The sequence below is a fragment of the Centrocercus urophasianus genome, unplaced genomic scaffold, assembly GCF_019232065.1.
Source record: "Centrocercus urophasianus isolate 14NV4802_14NV808 unplaced genomic scaffold, USGS_Curo_1.0 seq_13, whole genome shotgun sequence".
Lineage (NCBI taxonomy): Eukaryota > Metazoa > Chordata > Aves > Galliformes > Phasianidae > Centrocercus > Centrocercus urophasianus.
In genome coordinates this window covers 3,146,491-3,164,222 of record NW_024884475.1, presented here as the reverse complement: position 1 = coordinate 3,164,222, position 17,732 = coordinate 3,146,491, and the positions used below count along the sequence as shown (strand labels likewise).

Genomic DNA, 17,732 nt, shown 5'->3' with positions numbered 1-17,732 from the left:
GCACATTTTCTACTACAGACAAAACAGCCATCCTCATAGTCTTGCTACCAACTGAATAATAAAGAATATAAAAATTTCCTTTTAATTGATTCTTTACTAAGTTTTATATGACATCAATAGCTCATTATGTGAGCTATCAGGAAAATTCTTTTAAAACCTTTAAACTTGGAATGAACATAGTACAATATCTATATCAAATGATCAAAGGAAAATATAGCTATTCCACCTACTAATTTAGATTGGGTAATTCTAGTCTGGCTCATATTGAATAGTAAAAGGGACAAAACACCTTTGGAATGCAAGAGTTAGCAAGCGGCCTCTGTAAAGGCATATAAAAAGACATTCTTTATTATCATCTTGTATATATTAGAAAAAGTAGTCATAGCTATAAGGTAATGGTATTATCAAATGTAGCATGGGCTTTATGAAACATATCTTAAAGCAATTATTTGTTTACGTAAATACTTCAACAGCTTTCCTTGAAGTAACTGTAATAACAAAAGTCATCATTTCTTCTAGGAAGTAAATTTTCATTGTGGCAGAAAACCCCATTTTCTTCTTAAATAAATGCCCTTAAATTTGTTCTTACTCATACTGAAAACAGTATATTTAATGCCTCTCACTTAACATCTGTTTTAAAGCAAAAATAATTAAAAAAAAAAAAAAAAACAACACAAAAAAAATGACAGAAGACTAGTTTACATTTTGAAGAGCAACTGGAAGCACTCACTGTTGTTTTCAGTTTCTGGCATTTCAGTAATACTCACTGAATGCTTTTTCTTAAAAGAGAAAACTTTAAAGGGATTAATCTATTTAAATCTTGCTTATGCTGACTTTATATATGTTCATGCACGAAGATGAAAGAACTGAATTGAATTTTTCATGCAGATAATGTTCAGTAAGCACAAAAGTGCTTGGAATGTATTGGGGCAAAAAGGAAAAAGTGATATTGACAATAGACTTCAAAAAAGTAAACATTAATAAAACACTGCTAAGCAAAGGGGAAACATTTTAAGTAGGAGTTGAAGAGTGATGGAAGTAAATACATATATCAAATTATCTTAATTAATGGAACACTTGAAAGGATATTGGGAGACTAATGTAATTGCATAATGAATTCTAACCTAAAAAAAACAAAAAAAAAAAAACACCAAAAAAAACAATCCTTAAAAATATAATGAAAACAAGTTAACTAAGAATCAAAACAAAAATATTTAGGGTCAATGGGATAAAACAAGCAAAGTTAGAAATGCAAAAATGGCAGTAGAAAAGGAGGCAAAGGATCCTAATATTTAGGATTCCTAAATTTCTGTCAAGAATTTCCTAAACAGCAAATCTGATCAGGTATTTAACACAGTTAATAGTAAATGCAGCAGACCTGAATTAGGAAGGGACAGTTTGTCTATATAAACATACATAAATATATCTATCAAATATATCTTCAAATATACAGAATTTAATCTACAGTACTTAAGTATATACAGCAATAACAGTTAATGTTTAGATTTAGAGATTTTAGAGAAAAAAGTAGGCATCTATTATTAGAAAGGTAAAAGAGAAGAGCTATAGAACATTCAATCTATTTTCAGTACCGAGACAGAAGTGAAACATAACGTAAAGCAATAATGCTTTATTATTTTATAAATAATGAGCAGGTGTTGGACAGGCAAAAGATTTGTCATGAATTGGGTGTATCAAAACATTTCAACATTTTCCTTGTCAGAGTAGCTAAATAATGGAGAGAAACACTGCCATAGAATCACAGAATGGTTTGGATAGGAAGGGACCCTTAAGATCATCTAGTTCCAACAGGCTGTTACAGGAAAACCTTCCACTACACCAAGTTGCTCAAAGCCTCATCCAGCCTGAACTTGAATACTTCCAGGAAGGGGCATTCATAATCTCACTGGGCAACCTGTTCTGCTAACTGTAGTTTGACTTTGGTAAGGTTTTTTACAGAGTTACCCACATCCATTGCATGTGAAAGCTTCAACAATTTTAACCTTGCCTATGTGGCCACAAATTAGTCCATAATTTACATTATTACATATGAAAATTATCTGTTTTTAAAAATGGAAATAAACTACATTATGAATTGTTTACTTGCTTACCAACTGTATTTTTACATCAGTGCTTAGTTTTGATTAGATAAGCATGAAAAAACATCTTAAACTAATTAGATGCTATTTCCTAAAGGTTTTTCTAAGTTACCCTTTAACACAGTAAAGTTTTTGAAAATTGAGTTGAGAGCTGTTAAGGTTATTGGGACACACTTGAGGAGCTCCATGTCAGTGACGTATGGTAAATATCCAATTCAATTGTACCCACAAAAACTCCTGTTTTTCTTATCTGTCATATATTGTACAAAAAGGGATATTCTTAAGCTGAGAAGAAGAACTCAGACAAAGATAACAAACCTGTATCAGGAGTTGAAGCTCTTCAATGACAGATGACAATTTATTTACCATGTAAAGAGACTTTGGCTATGAATTTGAACTTCAAAGATAAATCAGTACTTTAGGAAAAAAAAAATGGCCTCAGTTTTCAAGCAATTTTTCTATCCAGAGAACTAGACACATATGTATATATAATTTTATTTTAACAGCATCATTATAGCTACCTCTTGGAGGTTTCAGTTTAAAGAGACAGGTTGAGAAATTCTCAATTTTTTATATTCAGGGTTTTAAATCTAAGGGAATCAATCACCTTAAGACCAGAAGTTGTTCTCTGAAGCTAAACTGTTCTCAGACGAACTAGATACTTGAGCTCCTGAGAAACTATTGTTCTCAGACATACTGGCATAGTCAGCTTTGCACCCTGGCAAACTCTTGATAGAGCTGCATTCATTTATTTGTTTGTGTGCCAAGCACAAGCCAGAATAGTCTGCAAGTGACTGTAAGAAGTTGGACAAAGAGATTTGGTTAAAATTAATCAGAAAGCACATGCCATACTAAAGATTTTGACTACCACACTGTTGGAAGCTGGAGGATCCCTGATAATCCCACACACATAATCTATGCTTCTACTAAAGATCACAGTTACATCACATAAATTGGTAGAACCATCAAGGATGACTGGCACAACTGTAAATTAAAAGCTATCAGAGGAGGTTAAGATAACAAAAAAATTCCATGAATGACCCACTCCACAAGAAAAAACGGTGCTCTGTTACAGAAATGATTCATTATTCAGATTTATTCGGTTTTATTAAAGGAAATATAACTTAACAAATTCCGACTTCCGGATGAAACTTCTTTCAGGTTTCTTTTTTTGTTGTTTTGTTGTTCATTTTTTTTACTCCTAAAATGGATTTCCAAATGGATTTAATGGTATCTTATTTATCTGAAGAAGGAACACCCTCTCCCAGGATATTTAAGGATTTTAAACAGGTCTTTTAAAAATAGTAATCATATTTATTTGACATATCCTGTCCAAGATGGCACAGTATCTCAATTGGATTTGGAGGGTGAAGTAGGAAATATACATGTCACCTGATTTAGTCTCAAGAGTTTGGTAAAATCGGGTATGATAAGAACTGTAAATATTTACTAGAAAATTCTAAATACTCCATAAGTGGTTCACTAAATTGTAGCCCTAGATTATAGTGTAATTCTCAACATTTGAATCTTGATTATCATATTGCTAATTAAAATGAAAAAGCTTTATACCTGTCTATTAAAGCAATTTACCACATATGACAGCATTAGACTAACTGTCGAGAAGAGCAGATTTGATATAAATATTTTGTTGCTTGTTGCATATTGAGCAGAGACGTGGACACATATATATTAATATTGTTTTGGTTGTCACATATGAAGAAGTGCTAGCATATAATTATGTTTATGTTTTATGTCACTGAGTTGGCTTTTCAAAGTTCGCTGTTCTGTGCTCAGAGATGTGGTCACTGATGTCTGTTGTAGCTAAATACCCAGCAATACAAATGTAAATGCTCATTAGTTCAGGATATTAAATTCTGTGTTTCAGGAAAGAACAAAAGTAAAAGTGAAGAAAAACTGGCAATATGGTATTTTTAGTGCTATGGCAGAGAAAATGATGAAGTGTTACTAGTACTCAGCTGGCCCAAGCACAAGACCATCTTTTTTCTTCTTGTTATTCATTGACTCACCTTTTCCTTGTTGAAATGGTTAATGAATATACCTACTGCAGCATAGGAGAGAAATACAGCCTCTGTAGAAGCATGGAATATTTGCATGCAGCGGATTTGATGATCTTGAAGGTCTTCTCCAACCTGAGCAATTTTATGATTCTATAATACTATGATGTGGTTATGCTACCAAGTACTGTGATATATGGACACATGTAAAAGAAAAAGCCCTTCAAATTTTAACCTGATTGAATTGTCATTAACAGGAAATGTCAGGGGAAAACTAAGGTAAACATTATTAGAGGAAAGTGCCTTGTGGCAAACATAGGCAATCATGTAATGAAAGGGTACTTCAAAAAGCATGCAAACAAGGATTGTAAAAGAAGGCTGTAGGGACATACGTGTCTCATCAATTTCAGATGTCTCACTCATTCTCCTGCCTACTTATGCAAATAAAAACCACATGCAGTGTATAGCCCCCAACTTTTATTACTACTAAACAGAACTACCTTCAGGTTAATACTCCAAATAAAAGCTAGTTTTAGCTCTTCAAAAATTTAAATCCAGAAAGTAGTCGTGGGTTGTTGGATGCAAAATGGATCATACAGCACAAATCAGAGCGAAATGCCATTTGTGGCATTAGCTATAAGTTTGTGTATATCTGCATGTAGATGTGTGTAGGCAAGAGGATGAAAGGGATACCAGTGATTTTGTTTTAAATTTTATTTTAAATTAATGTACAAATCACATTCATATTCACAAAACATTCTGTTGAAGCCAGTCAACCTTCACTGCATTTCTCCACCTATATTTGCTGGACATGGAATCACATAATCCTTAGAGTTGGAAGGGGTCTTTAAAGGTCATCTAGTCCAACTCCCCTGCAATAAATGCAGACATTCACAACTAGATCAGGTTGTCCAGGGCCTGATCCAGCCTCACCCTGTAAGTCTCCAGGGACAAGGAATCCACAACAGCATTGGGCAACCTGTGCTAGTGCCTCATCATCCTCACTGTAAGACTTTTTCCTTATATTCAACCTAAATCCATGCTCTTTAGGCTTGAAACCATTTCCCCATTAGACATTAGTCTTATGGACTAATTTGAGGTATGTTGTGCATGTAAAGAGTATCTGTGCCCCACTGTTCATATTGCTGACACATCTCTTTTTCTGAGAGGATGAATTAACTCAGAGCCTTTCTGTCAGTGAATATAATGTCCTCAGTTTAGATAAATGTTCCTTTTACCTTGAAAAATTAAATAAAATTATCTTTTATTGTCATCTTTCTGATAATGAAGCTCCTGTACTCTCATGCGTCAAACTAGCGTTTTTCTTTTGGCAAATTTTGCTTCTTTCTGTTCACCTGCTGATTAATATGTCATACAGTATCAACCACAGCACTGCCCCTGAAGTAATACAGGATGCTTTTTTTTTTTTTTTTTTTTTTTTTTTTTTAACATGGTGAGAAATGGTCATTTATACTTTTCTTCTATTTCTTAATCCATCAAAGACTTTAAAATTCACTCTATGTTTTCTCATTTTCCAATCACCTATGTGTGAAGGATTTTATTAAAAAAAAAAAACAAACCTTTGAAAAATCTGAATCAATTACATTATATTCTCCTTCAGTATATATTCCACTTTAAAGCTGTGAAAATGGACAGAAAAAGAAACGGTATTGAATGTGTTAGACACTGCTGTGATCTAATCATCTCTTACATGTCTCACGTAATTATTTTATAATATATTTTGCATATTTTCTCATTGTATTCTAGCTAAAAATTCTTTGAATCAAACCAAGCATTTCCTTGAAATATGAATGTAATTTTGAATCTTCACTGGCTCTTTGGTATAAAGTGATTTTTTTTTCCTAAATAATGTATTAAAAGCTTTTTGTTGGTGATACCTTCATCTCTGCACTTCAGTTTAGCAAAACTCTAAAGTGTGGCAATGCTTTGCAGAATAAAAGCCATAATTTCATAAACGTCCTTGGATATAGGGTCTCATTGTGAGGATGATAGTATCCATAAGTTGTACTATAACCACCTGGAGCTCACATAAAACATGAATTTAACATCATTCATTTTTAAAAGTTTCCATTTTAGAATTTTTAGCTCTCCCTCAGAGTCAGCATGCCTTTTTGATTACTGATATGCTTAAATTTATCTTCTTGCTTCTGCATTTTTTTCATTTCATATCATTGCTGAAAAATCCATCTCCACAACATTTCACTATTAGCTTTGATAACATCATTTAGCTGCTTTTGCCTAGTGATAAATATCTTCAAAGTTTGTCTTACTATCACTGATAAAACTCCCAGTCTTTTTGCTGAATTGCCAGGAGTGCTCGTTTTGAACCTTAGTCCATTCAAATAATGACAAAATATAGAATTTAAGTCAAAATAGAAGTCAGAGAGAGAGACATACTTAAAAAGAAAAGCTAACAGGAAAAAGAAAACAAAACAAAAGCAAACCAGTTATCGGGTCATTAGGGTATTTCTAAAACATGCTAAAAGCTGAAACTCCAGTTTCTGATCTGAATCATACAGTAGATGATTCCAAAGTTTCCAGTTTCTTTTGCAGGACTGTGTAAACCAAAGATTTAGAGTACTGGTTATTCCCACTTGTTTTCCAGATATCGCAGCGCAAACTGAAGAAAACAACCACAGCCCTTTCCAGCCAGTTCTGGTTCTGTTTGTTTGGAAGCTAATACTTTTTCCCTTCACTGCTACAGCTTCTCAAGAAATCGCTGAGTAGATCGCGAACACCTCCTTATTAGAGGCAATGGGCCCTTTTCAGCAGGTTTCTGAGGTGCTCAGCATTATGAAAGATCTCAAGATTCATACAGAAATTGCATTCTGCTTTCTCTTATTCCCTTGCCCTGCATTTTGCCCTTTTCCTTGTTTCTCACCTCCTTCTCCTCTCTCTTTTTTCCCCTCCTCCTCTTTTTTTCTTCCTTTTACCATATATAGCGGAGTTATATATTACGTATAGAATCATAGAATCATAGAATCATAGAATCACCAAGGTTGGAAAAGACCTAAAAGATCACCCAGTCCAACCGTTCACCTATTCCCAATAGCTCCTACTAAACCATGTCCCTCAACACAACATCCAGTCTTTCCTTGAACACCCCCAGGCTCGGTGACTCCACCACCTCCCTGGGCAGTCCGTTCCAGTGCCTGACCACCCTTTCTGAAAAGTAATACTTCCTCATGTCCAGCCTGAATCTCCCCTGCCGTAGCTTGAAGCCATTCCCCCTGGTCCTATCGCTAATGACACGAGAGAAGAGGCCGACCCCCAGCTCATTACAACCTCCCTTCAGGAAGTTATAGAGAGCAATGAGGTCTCCCCTGAGCCTCCTCTTCTCCAGGCTGAACATTCCCAGCTCCTTCAGCCTCTCCTCATATGGCCTGTGTTCCAGACCCCTCACCAACTTTGTTGCCCTCCTTTGAACACGTTCCAGGGCCTCAATATCTTTCTTGCAGTGAGGGGCCCAAAACTGGACACAGTACTCGAGGTGCGGCCTCACCAGTGCTGAATACAAAGGAACAATCACCTCTCTGCTCCTGCTTGCAACACTGTTTCTGATGCAAGCCAGGATGCCATTGGCCTTCTTGGCCACCTGGGCACACTGTCGGCTCATGTTCAGCCGAGCATCAATCAATACCCCCAGGTCCATTTCCTCTATGCAGTCCTCCAGCCACACCGCCCCAAGCCTGTAGCGTCGCCTGGGGTTGTTGTGGCCGAAGTGCAGGACCCGGCATTTGGCCTTGTTGAAACTCATCCCATTGGCTTCAGCCCAGCTCTCCAGCCTGTCCAGATCCCTCTGTAGGGCCTCGCTACCCCCAGGCAGATCCACACTTCCAGCCAATTTGGTGTCATCTGCAAACTTAGTGAGGGTGCACTCGATGCCCTCATCGAGGTCATCAATAAAGATATTGAAGAGGACAGGCCCCAGCACTGACCCCTGGGGAACACCACTCACAACCGGTCGCCAGCTGGATTTGACTCCATTTACCACCACTCTCTGTGCCCGGCCCTCCAACCAGCTCCTTACCCAGCCAAGAGTGTATCCATCCAAGCCTCTGGATGCCAGCTTCTGCAGGAGAATGCTGTGGGAGACAGTGTCAAAGGCTTTGCTGAAGTCTAGGTAGACCACATCAACAGCCTTTCCCTCATCCACCAGATGGGTCACTAGATCATAGAAGGAGATCAGGTTGGTCAAGCAGGACCTGCCCTTCATGAACCCATGCTGGCTAGGCCTGATCCCCCGGTCACCCTGCACATGCCGCATGATCTCCCTCAAGACGATCTGCTCCATAACCTTCCCTGGCACCGAGGTCAGGCTAACAGGCCTGTAGTTCCCCGGATCCTCCTTACGACCTTTCTTATAAATGGGAGTCACATTGGCAAGCCTCCAGTCATCTGGGACCTCACCAGTCAACAAGGAGCGTTGACAGATGATGGAAAGCGGCTCGGCTATCACCTCCGCCAGTTCCCTCAGCACTCTCGGGTGAATCTCATCTGGCCCCATCGACTTGTGGCAGTCCAGTTGGAGCAGTAGGTCTCTGACTGTTTCCTCCAGAATCACAGGGGGGTTAGTGTGCTCCCCAGCCGAGATTACCAGGTCAGAGAGAGGAGTATCCTGAGGATAACTGGTCTGACTTTTAAAGACAGACGTAAAGAAGGCATTCAGAACCTCTGCCTTTTCCTTATCCTCAGTAGTCACATTCCCAGCCTCATCCAGCAAAGAGTGGATATTCTCCTTTGTCCTCCTCTTACTGTTAATGTATTTATAAAAGAGTTTTTTATTCCTTTTCACGCCAGTGGCTAGGTTAAATTCAAGCTGGGCTTTTGCCTTTCTGATTTCACCTCTACACATCCTAACAACTTCCTTGTATTCATTCTGAGTGGCCTGTCCCTCTTTCCACAGGCGGTAGATTCTCTTTTTCTCCCGGAGCCTCAGGAATAGTTCCCTATTCATCCACGCCGGTCTTCTTCCCCGCCGGCTCATTTTGCAGCTCAGGGGGACTGCCTGCTCCTGCGCCCTTAAGACTTCCTTCTTGAAGAGCAACCAGCTCTCTTGGACCCCTTTACTCGCTAAGACTGAATGCCAGGGGACTCCCCCTATTAGTCCCTTGAACAATTCAAAGTCCGCCCTCCTGAAGTCCAAGGTAGCAGTTTTACTATTCCCCCTCCAGGCTCCACCATGAATCACGAAGTCTATCATTTCATGATCACTCTGCCCAAGACAGCCTCCAACCTCCACATCTCCCACCAAACCTTCCCTGTTTGTGAACAGCAGGTCTAGTGGGGCAGTTCCTCTCGTGGGCTCTCTGACCAGCTGTATCAGGAAGTTGTCCTCTACGCATTCCAGAAACCTCCTAGACTGCTTCCTCTGTGCTGTGCTGTACTCCCAGCATATGTCAGGGAAGTTAAAGTCCCCCATGAGGACAAGGGCAGGCGACTGTGCAGCTTGTGCCAGCTGCTTATAGAATACCTCATCTGTCTCTTCATCCTGATTTGGAGGTCTATAACAGACGCCCACCAGGGTGCCTGTCTTGTCAGCCCTTCCTCTGATCTTTATCCATAGGGATTCAACGTTATCGTCCCCAGTCATAACCTCAGTAGCATAAAAGCATTCCCTAACATAGAGAGCCACACCGCCACCCCGCCTTCCTTGCCTATCTTTCCTGAAGAGTTTGTAGCCATCCATTGCAGCACTCCAATCATGGGAACAATCCCACCACGTTTCCATTATGGCAACTAGGTCATAGTTTGCCTGCTGCACAATGGCTTCCAACTCTTCTTGTTTGTTGCCCATGCTGCGTGCATTAGTGTAGACGCACCTCAGCTGAGCCCCTTGCCTCTCACCTAATCCCAATACCACTTCCCCAGGCTGCTCTCTAGCAGGCCTGGCTTTATCCCCCTCCCCCTTCCTATCTAGTTTAAAGCCCTCTCTACAAGTCCCGCCAGCTCCTGGGCAAGTATCCGTCTCCCTTTTGGAGACAGACAATTCCCATCAGCAGACCTCAGGCCAGATGCCGAGTAGACCACCCCATGATCAAAGAACCCAAAATTTTTGCGCTTGCACCAGCCTCTCAGCCATGCATTTACAAGATGGCTTTTCCTGGTTGTCTCAGCGCTCATACCTGCCACCAAGGGAATACTGGCAAACACTACTTGTATGCCTGCTCCATCAACTAACTTCCCCAATTTCTGACTTTTTAAATTGCATTTTTTTTTTTTCTCTAAAAATGCTAAGCAAATGCCAGTGGTAAACAACAAGAAGAAATTCAACAGGACCCTACAGAAATCCCTGTCTGCCAATCTCTGGGCTGTTTTTGGCCCTGGTTCTGCCCACTGCTCCTAATCCTGACCCCCAGCCATGGCCTGACAAGGAAGCCATTGGCCCTTTTTCCGTAGGAAACCAAGTTAAAGATGTAGGAATACATTATTTTCTCAACTGTCCCAAAAAAACAAGGACACAAATGAAAATTAAGCCCTGAAGCTTTAGTGTACTCCAGCGCACACTTAACATCCACTGAAATCTGTGTTTTGTCTTTGTTCTGAGTAAGACCCATAGATTCAGTGGTTTTATAGTTTTCATCTTAGATTTATAAGAATCTCAGCAAATGAGAGTCAAGCTTTTAGTTTGTTTTTAAAGGAAAATAAAAGTACCCAATTAAAAAGAGACATTAGCCGATACATCCTGATGTAATACCACTCTCAGACAATAATCTAGCCTCAAACAAGTGCTTGGCTGTTAAGTCAGTGGGTTAGTCAAGCACAACCGAGAAAGCACAGAAACACTGGAAAGAAATAACCATACATTTAAAAGGAGATTTAGGCTGTAAATTAAAACAACAAACAAATAAAACTTTAAGGTGAAAAGTTATTAAAGTAAGGCTTGCATGATTGCATTTTCTCAAAAACTATCAATATCACTACAGCAAAGATTAACTTTCTTCCTCCAGTATATGTTAGCACGTGCATTAGTGTTTCTCTTTCCAAAATATTGTGTCTATATTTCGAATCAAATCCCATACTCACAGAACCCCATGAAATCCTGAGAGAAGGAGGCTTACATGTTAAGAGATTTCCTTTTCTGAGCTGACAGTTAAAGGTGAATAATAGTTATAAAAGAAGTGTGCTCTGCTTATTTCCCTTCTATTGTAATTCAACTAAATTTTCTCCAGCTTTCAAAAGTATTTCATTTAGAAACAAAAGTTCAAGTAAAAATAAAGATAAACAAAAACGAAAAAGATGAGATGGTTAGAGTTGTGTTGCTCACAGATTTTGATATATGTCTGTGGACGGAGCCTGACTAAATGACTCATCATTGATTTATTCTGTACTAGATCTCAAGCTGAAGACTATAAGGAATATAGAAGAACACATTCATAGATAGATGCATATCTATATGCATAGCTATACAGATACATATGTAGATAGAGACCAGTTCTAGGGTAGAGGACACAGCATAAATTAGCAGGGCACAGAATGGAGCAGTGTCACCTAAATGCCAATATTTTAGTCTAGGGTTACAAAATGAGCCAATAATGCTTACTGTTTTGTTAATCATCAGCCATCGAGAAATAATATCCAACCACTTTGTAAGTGGCTTAAAAAGCCATAGACAAGAAATTGTGTTGCAGTGTGTAGTGTAATGTGGCTTTTCTCTCTTCCTAGTTTATTACTCATAAGTTTTTTTAAATTTTACTTAGTACAAAATAAACAATTACGTTTGACTTTGAGGAACAGGGGATCAGTTTTAAGCACTGAGTCCAGCATTAATAAATTGATGTTGTCAAGAAGCACTTAGTCCAGAGCCTATAGCACTTGGTTATAAATCAGATTATATCAAAAAGTACATTAAGTAAAGAACGTAAGCATTCACTGTGCCCATTACTTGTTTATTTAATTGTGCTTTATAATTGACAGGTACTCCTTTGAAAAATCAGTAGTAAAATTTTTATATAACATTAGACGATAAACATTATCTCATTAAATCTGAAAAGATCTAGCTTATTATCTTGTTTGTTTATTTATTATTATTAGATGTTAAGAACAAATTTTTCACTCAGAGGGTGGTGATGCCCTGCACTGCTGCCCAGAGAGCTGTGGATTCCCCATTCCTGGGGTGTTCAAGGCTGAGTTGGATGAAGCCCTGGGCAGCCTGAGCTTGTAGGGGGAAACCAGCCCACAGCAGTGGGACTGGAACTGGATGGGCTTTAAAGTCCCTTCTAACCCAAGCTATTCTGTGACTCTATGATTTTCAAATGTCTACCCTTGTGTGCATCTACATAATACCTGGTTGTTTGTACCATGAGTGGAGATCTACTCTGTAAACTAAATGCAATTTAAAGTATGATGCATCTGATGAAATGCAGATCTCTGAGAGTGTTTGATACTACTGCCCAGACTGAACAATTCATGTGTACATACAGCAACAGGTAATACTGAGTAAAAAAGAGCCTAAAGTGTAGTTGCATACAGTTAGTCAGATGAATCATGCTCTTTGTCAGCGAAGGCAAAACCAAGTTAAAAACAAACCACATTTTTTTTTCCTTTCCATTCAATCTAGCATACTTCACAGTCTCTCAGATAATACATACTTTTTTTCAGATAATATACTTTCAGTTGCTCAAATGAAGCTTCAATGAAAATTTGTTTTGATTAGAATCACTTAAGTCACCAATGTTCACCTGCACAGACCACAGAATAATGTCTGTAATGATTTTAGCATAGAATCCTTAGAGTTGGAAGGGACCTCTGAGGGCCATCTAGTCCAACTCCCCTGCAATGAACAGGGACAGCACAGCTAGATTAGATTGCCCAGGGCCTGATCCAGCCTCACCTTCGAAGTCTCCAGGGATGGGGTATCAACCACATCACTGGGCTACCTGTTCCAGTGCCTCACTACCATTTGATAGGGACACAAAATACATAACCAACAGTTTGAGATCTTGGAAAACAAACCATGTGCTATTTATTCAAATACATTGCAACTCTGATGAAGTATACAATCTTTGATGGATCACTGAATCTCTTCTCTTACACAGCTCTCATCAATGTGACTTTTGCAGTGGCAGTGAGTAGAAAACCAAAAAGCATATACTGTCATTAATTTGACTGCTTAGATTTTGTTTTCATTCACTGATTCCCGTGTAAGTTGTAGACTTGGTAAAACTAAGTGGAGATTTTAAATGAGTTAATATTGAGCAATATTTCACACAAGCTTACCTGTTTCAGAAAGCAGCTTGGTTGCTTCCAGTACCTTCTCAGTATAAACTCCAGTTTCATAGTTTTCCATCTCTGCATTGATGATGTGAATGACTCTGGCTGCACGGCCTCGGATGGCCCCAGCAGTTCTATCCAGGGTATCAACATCTCCCTCCTGGAGTGCAATCACACATTTATTCACATCTTCCAGAATATGATTTTCTGGAAAGTGGGGAGAAATGCACAGATATAAGGCTCATTTCATTTTACTCTCCATCATAGCAAAGCTTACTGATTTTGGTAAAAGAGAAACATAAATACATTAAAAATTGTTATTTATCTTATGCAATCTTTATCTTTAAAATGTAGTTTTCTCACCTATGCTGAGAGTGCAAATCTGCAGTTGTTTGAAAAACAGTGACACTAATTTTAAGTATCACATTAAGTTCTATGATAAGAATAACGTAATAAAATTCATTGCAAAAAGGAACATGGACAGATATTATGCAGATACTCTAATAAACAGTTGGGCAATTTCCTGAAGATTAATTTACCCATTTCTATAAACGTTTAATATGTATATTTCATTTGTGCCTAAGTAAGTTAGAAAAGAAAATGAACCATTTTGAAAAGATAACAGCAAATGGTCTTTGCTAATAGCAGGGAGTCTGTGCATGAGCGGTTCATCTCCCTTGCTCCATCCATTCCATCTGCACAAAGTATTAAGATGTGAATATTTCATGACACACAGTATAATCATATATGACAGCATATTCTGAAGTAACAGTCAACTACAGTGAGTCTGCTCAGATGATGGAATATCAAGTGGGCTTATGGAAATCCCGGGAGTTCCATTAATTTTTCTTGACACAGAATTGAGCCATTCACTCTCACATGTTGCAGCATCATAGTTTATGTAGTACCCTCTCATAAAGATAATGTGAAAGGATAAAGCAGACTTTGACTAGCTTGGACATCATTTTCCTCCAGCCAGTACAGATAAAAATCATTTCAATAATGTAATCATTATGGAATTTCTTATTTGAGCTAACTTGCTCTGAGAAACTCATCAACTCTAAACAGCAATTTACTTCTCTGTCACAGCCACAAGTAAGCTAAAAAAAAAAAAACAACTGTACAAAATAAGTAAAACTAAGTCAATCAGTTCATCAGCAGCTTTTTGTTAATTCTCCTTTGCCACAAAAATGGAGTGACACTGTTAGAAACCCAATGTTGGAGAAGTGGAGAGTTCATGAAATGGTTTACATGATGCTGAATTTAAAACGCAGAATGAAAACTATAAGGTTGCTATGCTGTCACTCAGAGCCATTTGAAAGTCAAAACTCTCTGTCCATATTTTAAAAACACTACCTTGCTAAAATATTTCCTCACTATTTCCTCCAAACCATTTTCTTTACTCTGCCATGGTCAAATTTTACCCCACAAGAAGTCCTTCCTAAGCAGCAGCAGGTACTTTGGTTGGAATACAAAGTAACTGATTAAAATTAGGATGTGCCTTCCTTTATAGGCACTGTATTAATAAAACATGCCATCAGTTGTGACACTCAATATGAAGAGGAGGAAGTGTCATTTTATGAGATACGTTTAATCAAACACCAGACCATTTTTGATGCTTCACTGGTTTAACAGCTGAAAAGAAAGCTGCTCTGTGTAATCCGAGGCTCCCAAGCTCAGAGCTAGTAGTGACAGGCTTTCTGGATGCATTAGATGTTTACTTATTTTTATATGATGGATATGTCTTTGAGCAGTATTAGAAAGAAATCTGAAAACAATACTTATACTAACTTTTCAGTTGCCTTGAGAAGTTTGGAAATAAAGCCAATTATTCCACATCAAAGCTTCTCAATATTATGTTATGATAAAATGTGATTTGAGAAAAAAGAAAAATGTCATCTGATTAAATAACCTCTGATTTTATGGATACAAGTGTTTGGAATGAGCAACCGTCCCTAAACAAATAACAAAATGGCCATTTAGAGCATATTTCCCAACATTCAGCTTGTGGGCTGGGTCTGAACTTGACATCATGTTCTGCCCTCTCCCTGCAGAACTATTTCTGCTGAAAAGTGTTTGCATTCTCAGATAAACCCCCACAATTCTGAAGTACCCTTGTATTCTGAGAATTGTTTTTTTTTTTTTTTTTTTGTAATGGCTTACAGTAAACACTCTAGCAGTGGCACTGAATAGTGTAATTATGCTTGCAGTTCACCAAACCACTTCCTTGTTACTGATTATAGCAGGATACCACACCAAAAAAAAATTTGAAAAGCAAAGTGAAAAAAGTGAAAAATAAAATAAAGGTCTAAAGATAGTTAACTTTTACCAAGAAATGTCAAGGAAAGGATATAGAAGAAAAGAAAACCAAGGCTAAGCTATCTTCTGAAGCTTGGCTATTCTGTGAGGTTAGCTTTCTGCAAGCTAGCCTTGGCAGCCTGTTCACTCTTATTCACAAAAACTAAATTCACCTCTAACTGTAATAGAAAAATGATTTTTCTGCACCAATAATCATTATTAATCATAATTCAGGCAATTATAATATATATTGCATATATACTATATAATTTTAGTTTAAATTGCATATGACTATCATAACAAAATTACTACAAGTTGCATCATTGTTCAAGGAGAATGGAGAAAAGACAGTGACTCAGTGTTCCTCCCTTGTCAGTTTCTTTTCTACGTACGGTTTTGCTTTGTTTTATAGTCCTTTCTAGAGAGCTTAGAGGTGAAAAAAAATGCTATTTCTACTACTATTTAATTCTTTCTGTTTGGATGTATTGTTGCACCAATAAATGAGACCCAGATGCACATTCTATCTCTCTGGAAATGCACATACTGGTCATGTCCTAACAGTGTATCTAAAATGCAACTCATACACTGTATATGCCTGAGTAAAAAAAATTTCTCTTTAGAAATAGAAGCACATATAGGATGCTATTTTCTGGAAGACAAAAGAACAACCACTGTTACCAGGGATTAATTGGCATGGCTTGGATGCTCCCACTGAGAACAGAAGATTTCCAGTAAGAAAGATGCTTTAGTAATTATAGCTTTTTTCAGCTGTGGCCCATTGCTTTGATTTAGTAATCCCAGTACCTGAAACAGAGAGGAAATCATCCACTGAAGTGATGTCATCAACTGCTTCAGTGAGAACTCGCACTTGTTTCTCCCACTGATCCTTAAAGACATCCATGTTGTCCTGTGCTACTTTGCTCTGAGGTCTGGCAGCCAACGTCAGCGCAGCATTTATTACCTGTTATTCAAAATCAGTTTTACAAGGAGTGGCAACAATTTTCACATCTAATGAACAAAGACTATTAAAAATAAAGCATTACACCCCATTCAATACCCAAGATATGAATGTATTTTTATTTTGTGCAACAGATACAGAAGACAGTTTAATGACAAAGGCAAGGCTAAAATCTTCAACCAGTGTCTGTCCTGTCAGATGCTCTCTAATGCTGAAAGAGTTCTAAGTTACTTTCCAGCACAAATAATGCTTACCTGTGGGCACAGACTATCAATCTGTGTTGCTGCCATACGCACTAGTTTCACACCTTCTTCATTATTTGAGATAGAACAGGCCAGATTTGCAACCTATAAAGAAATCAGCAGAATCGAGTTTTAGGCAAGTGACTCATGCCTTTTTCTCCTATTGAGCCTTGCCTAGAATGAAAGAATCAAACAAAAGGGGAAAAGGGGCACGATCCAGGATCTTTTTTGCTGATGAAGATGAACTTATGTAGATTATTTCCTAACTAAAAACAAAACACAAACTGAACTTGCCATTTTTTTTGTTAGTTATTTCCCAAAGTCTTACCCTGCTGTCATTTTGCACTCTCCTGTATAGACTGAGAATAATCTCCCAAGATGTCAAATGGAGAATGTAAAGTATCCAAACAATTATCTGTGTACTTGCTTTTCTTTACAGGTTCATCCATATACTACTGAGCTTTGTAAAGATGAAGAATCCTGAAACATGATATGCTTTGCCACCCATAAACAAAATTTTGACACTGATACTCAGAAAATCCGTCTTTTTTTGAGTACCTTAATTATTTCAGATCCTGATAATCCTAAGCACGTCAAAATTACCTGAATTCTCAGGTTAATCACAAATGAGATCTAGAAATCAGCACATGCCACCAAGCAGCACAGATCTGCATAACTGTGGTTTGGATACAAGCTGTAGAACATGTTCTTGTGACTCCTACAGTGCTTTGTGTAAAAATAAATAAATAAATAAATCCATCCTCAAAAGCTGTGTGCCAAGTCCATGAAGCTACCATGTGTTTTCAAAAGAGCAATTCATGCCACAAGGCACATAATTGTGCTCATCAGCAATATTTAAATCACAAAGGTATATTCTGGGCAGGGG

The 17,732-nt window shown here is 38.0% G+C and overlaps 1 protein-coding gene across 2 annotated transcripts in view; it reads right to left on the bottom strand.

Moving 5' to 3' along the window:
* Window positions 1–17,732, bottom strand: part of CTNNA2 (catenin alpha 2) — a 396,255-nt gene that overhangs the window by 42,407 nt on the left and 336,116 nt on the right. For both annotated transcript variants that reach the window (XM_042812772.1, XM_042812773.1), the window contains 3 exons: window positions 16,859–16,951; window positions 16,451–16,607; window positions 13,355–13,555 (listed from right to left, as the gene is read on the bottom strand). In XM_042812772.1, the coding sequence (XP_042668706.1) occupies window positions 13,355–13,555; window positions 16,451–16,607; window positions 16,859–16,951 (451 nt within the window). The remainder of the gene's footprint in view (window positions 1–13,354; window positions 13,556–16,450; window positions 16,608–16,858; window positions 16,952–17,732) is intronic.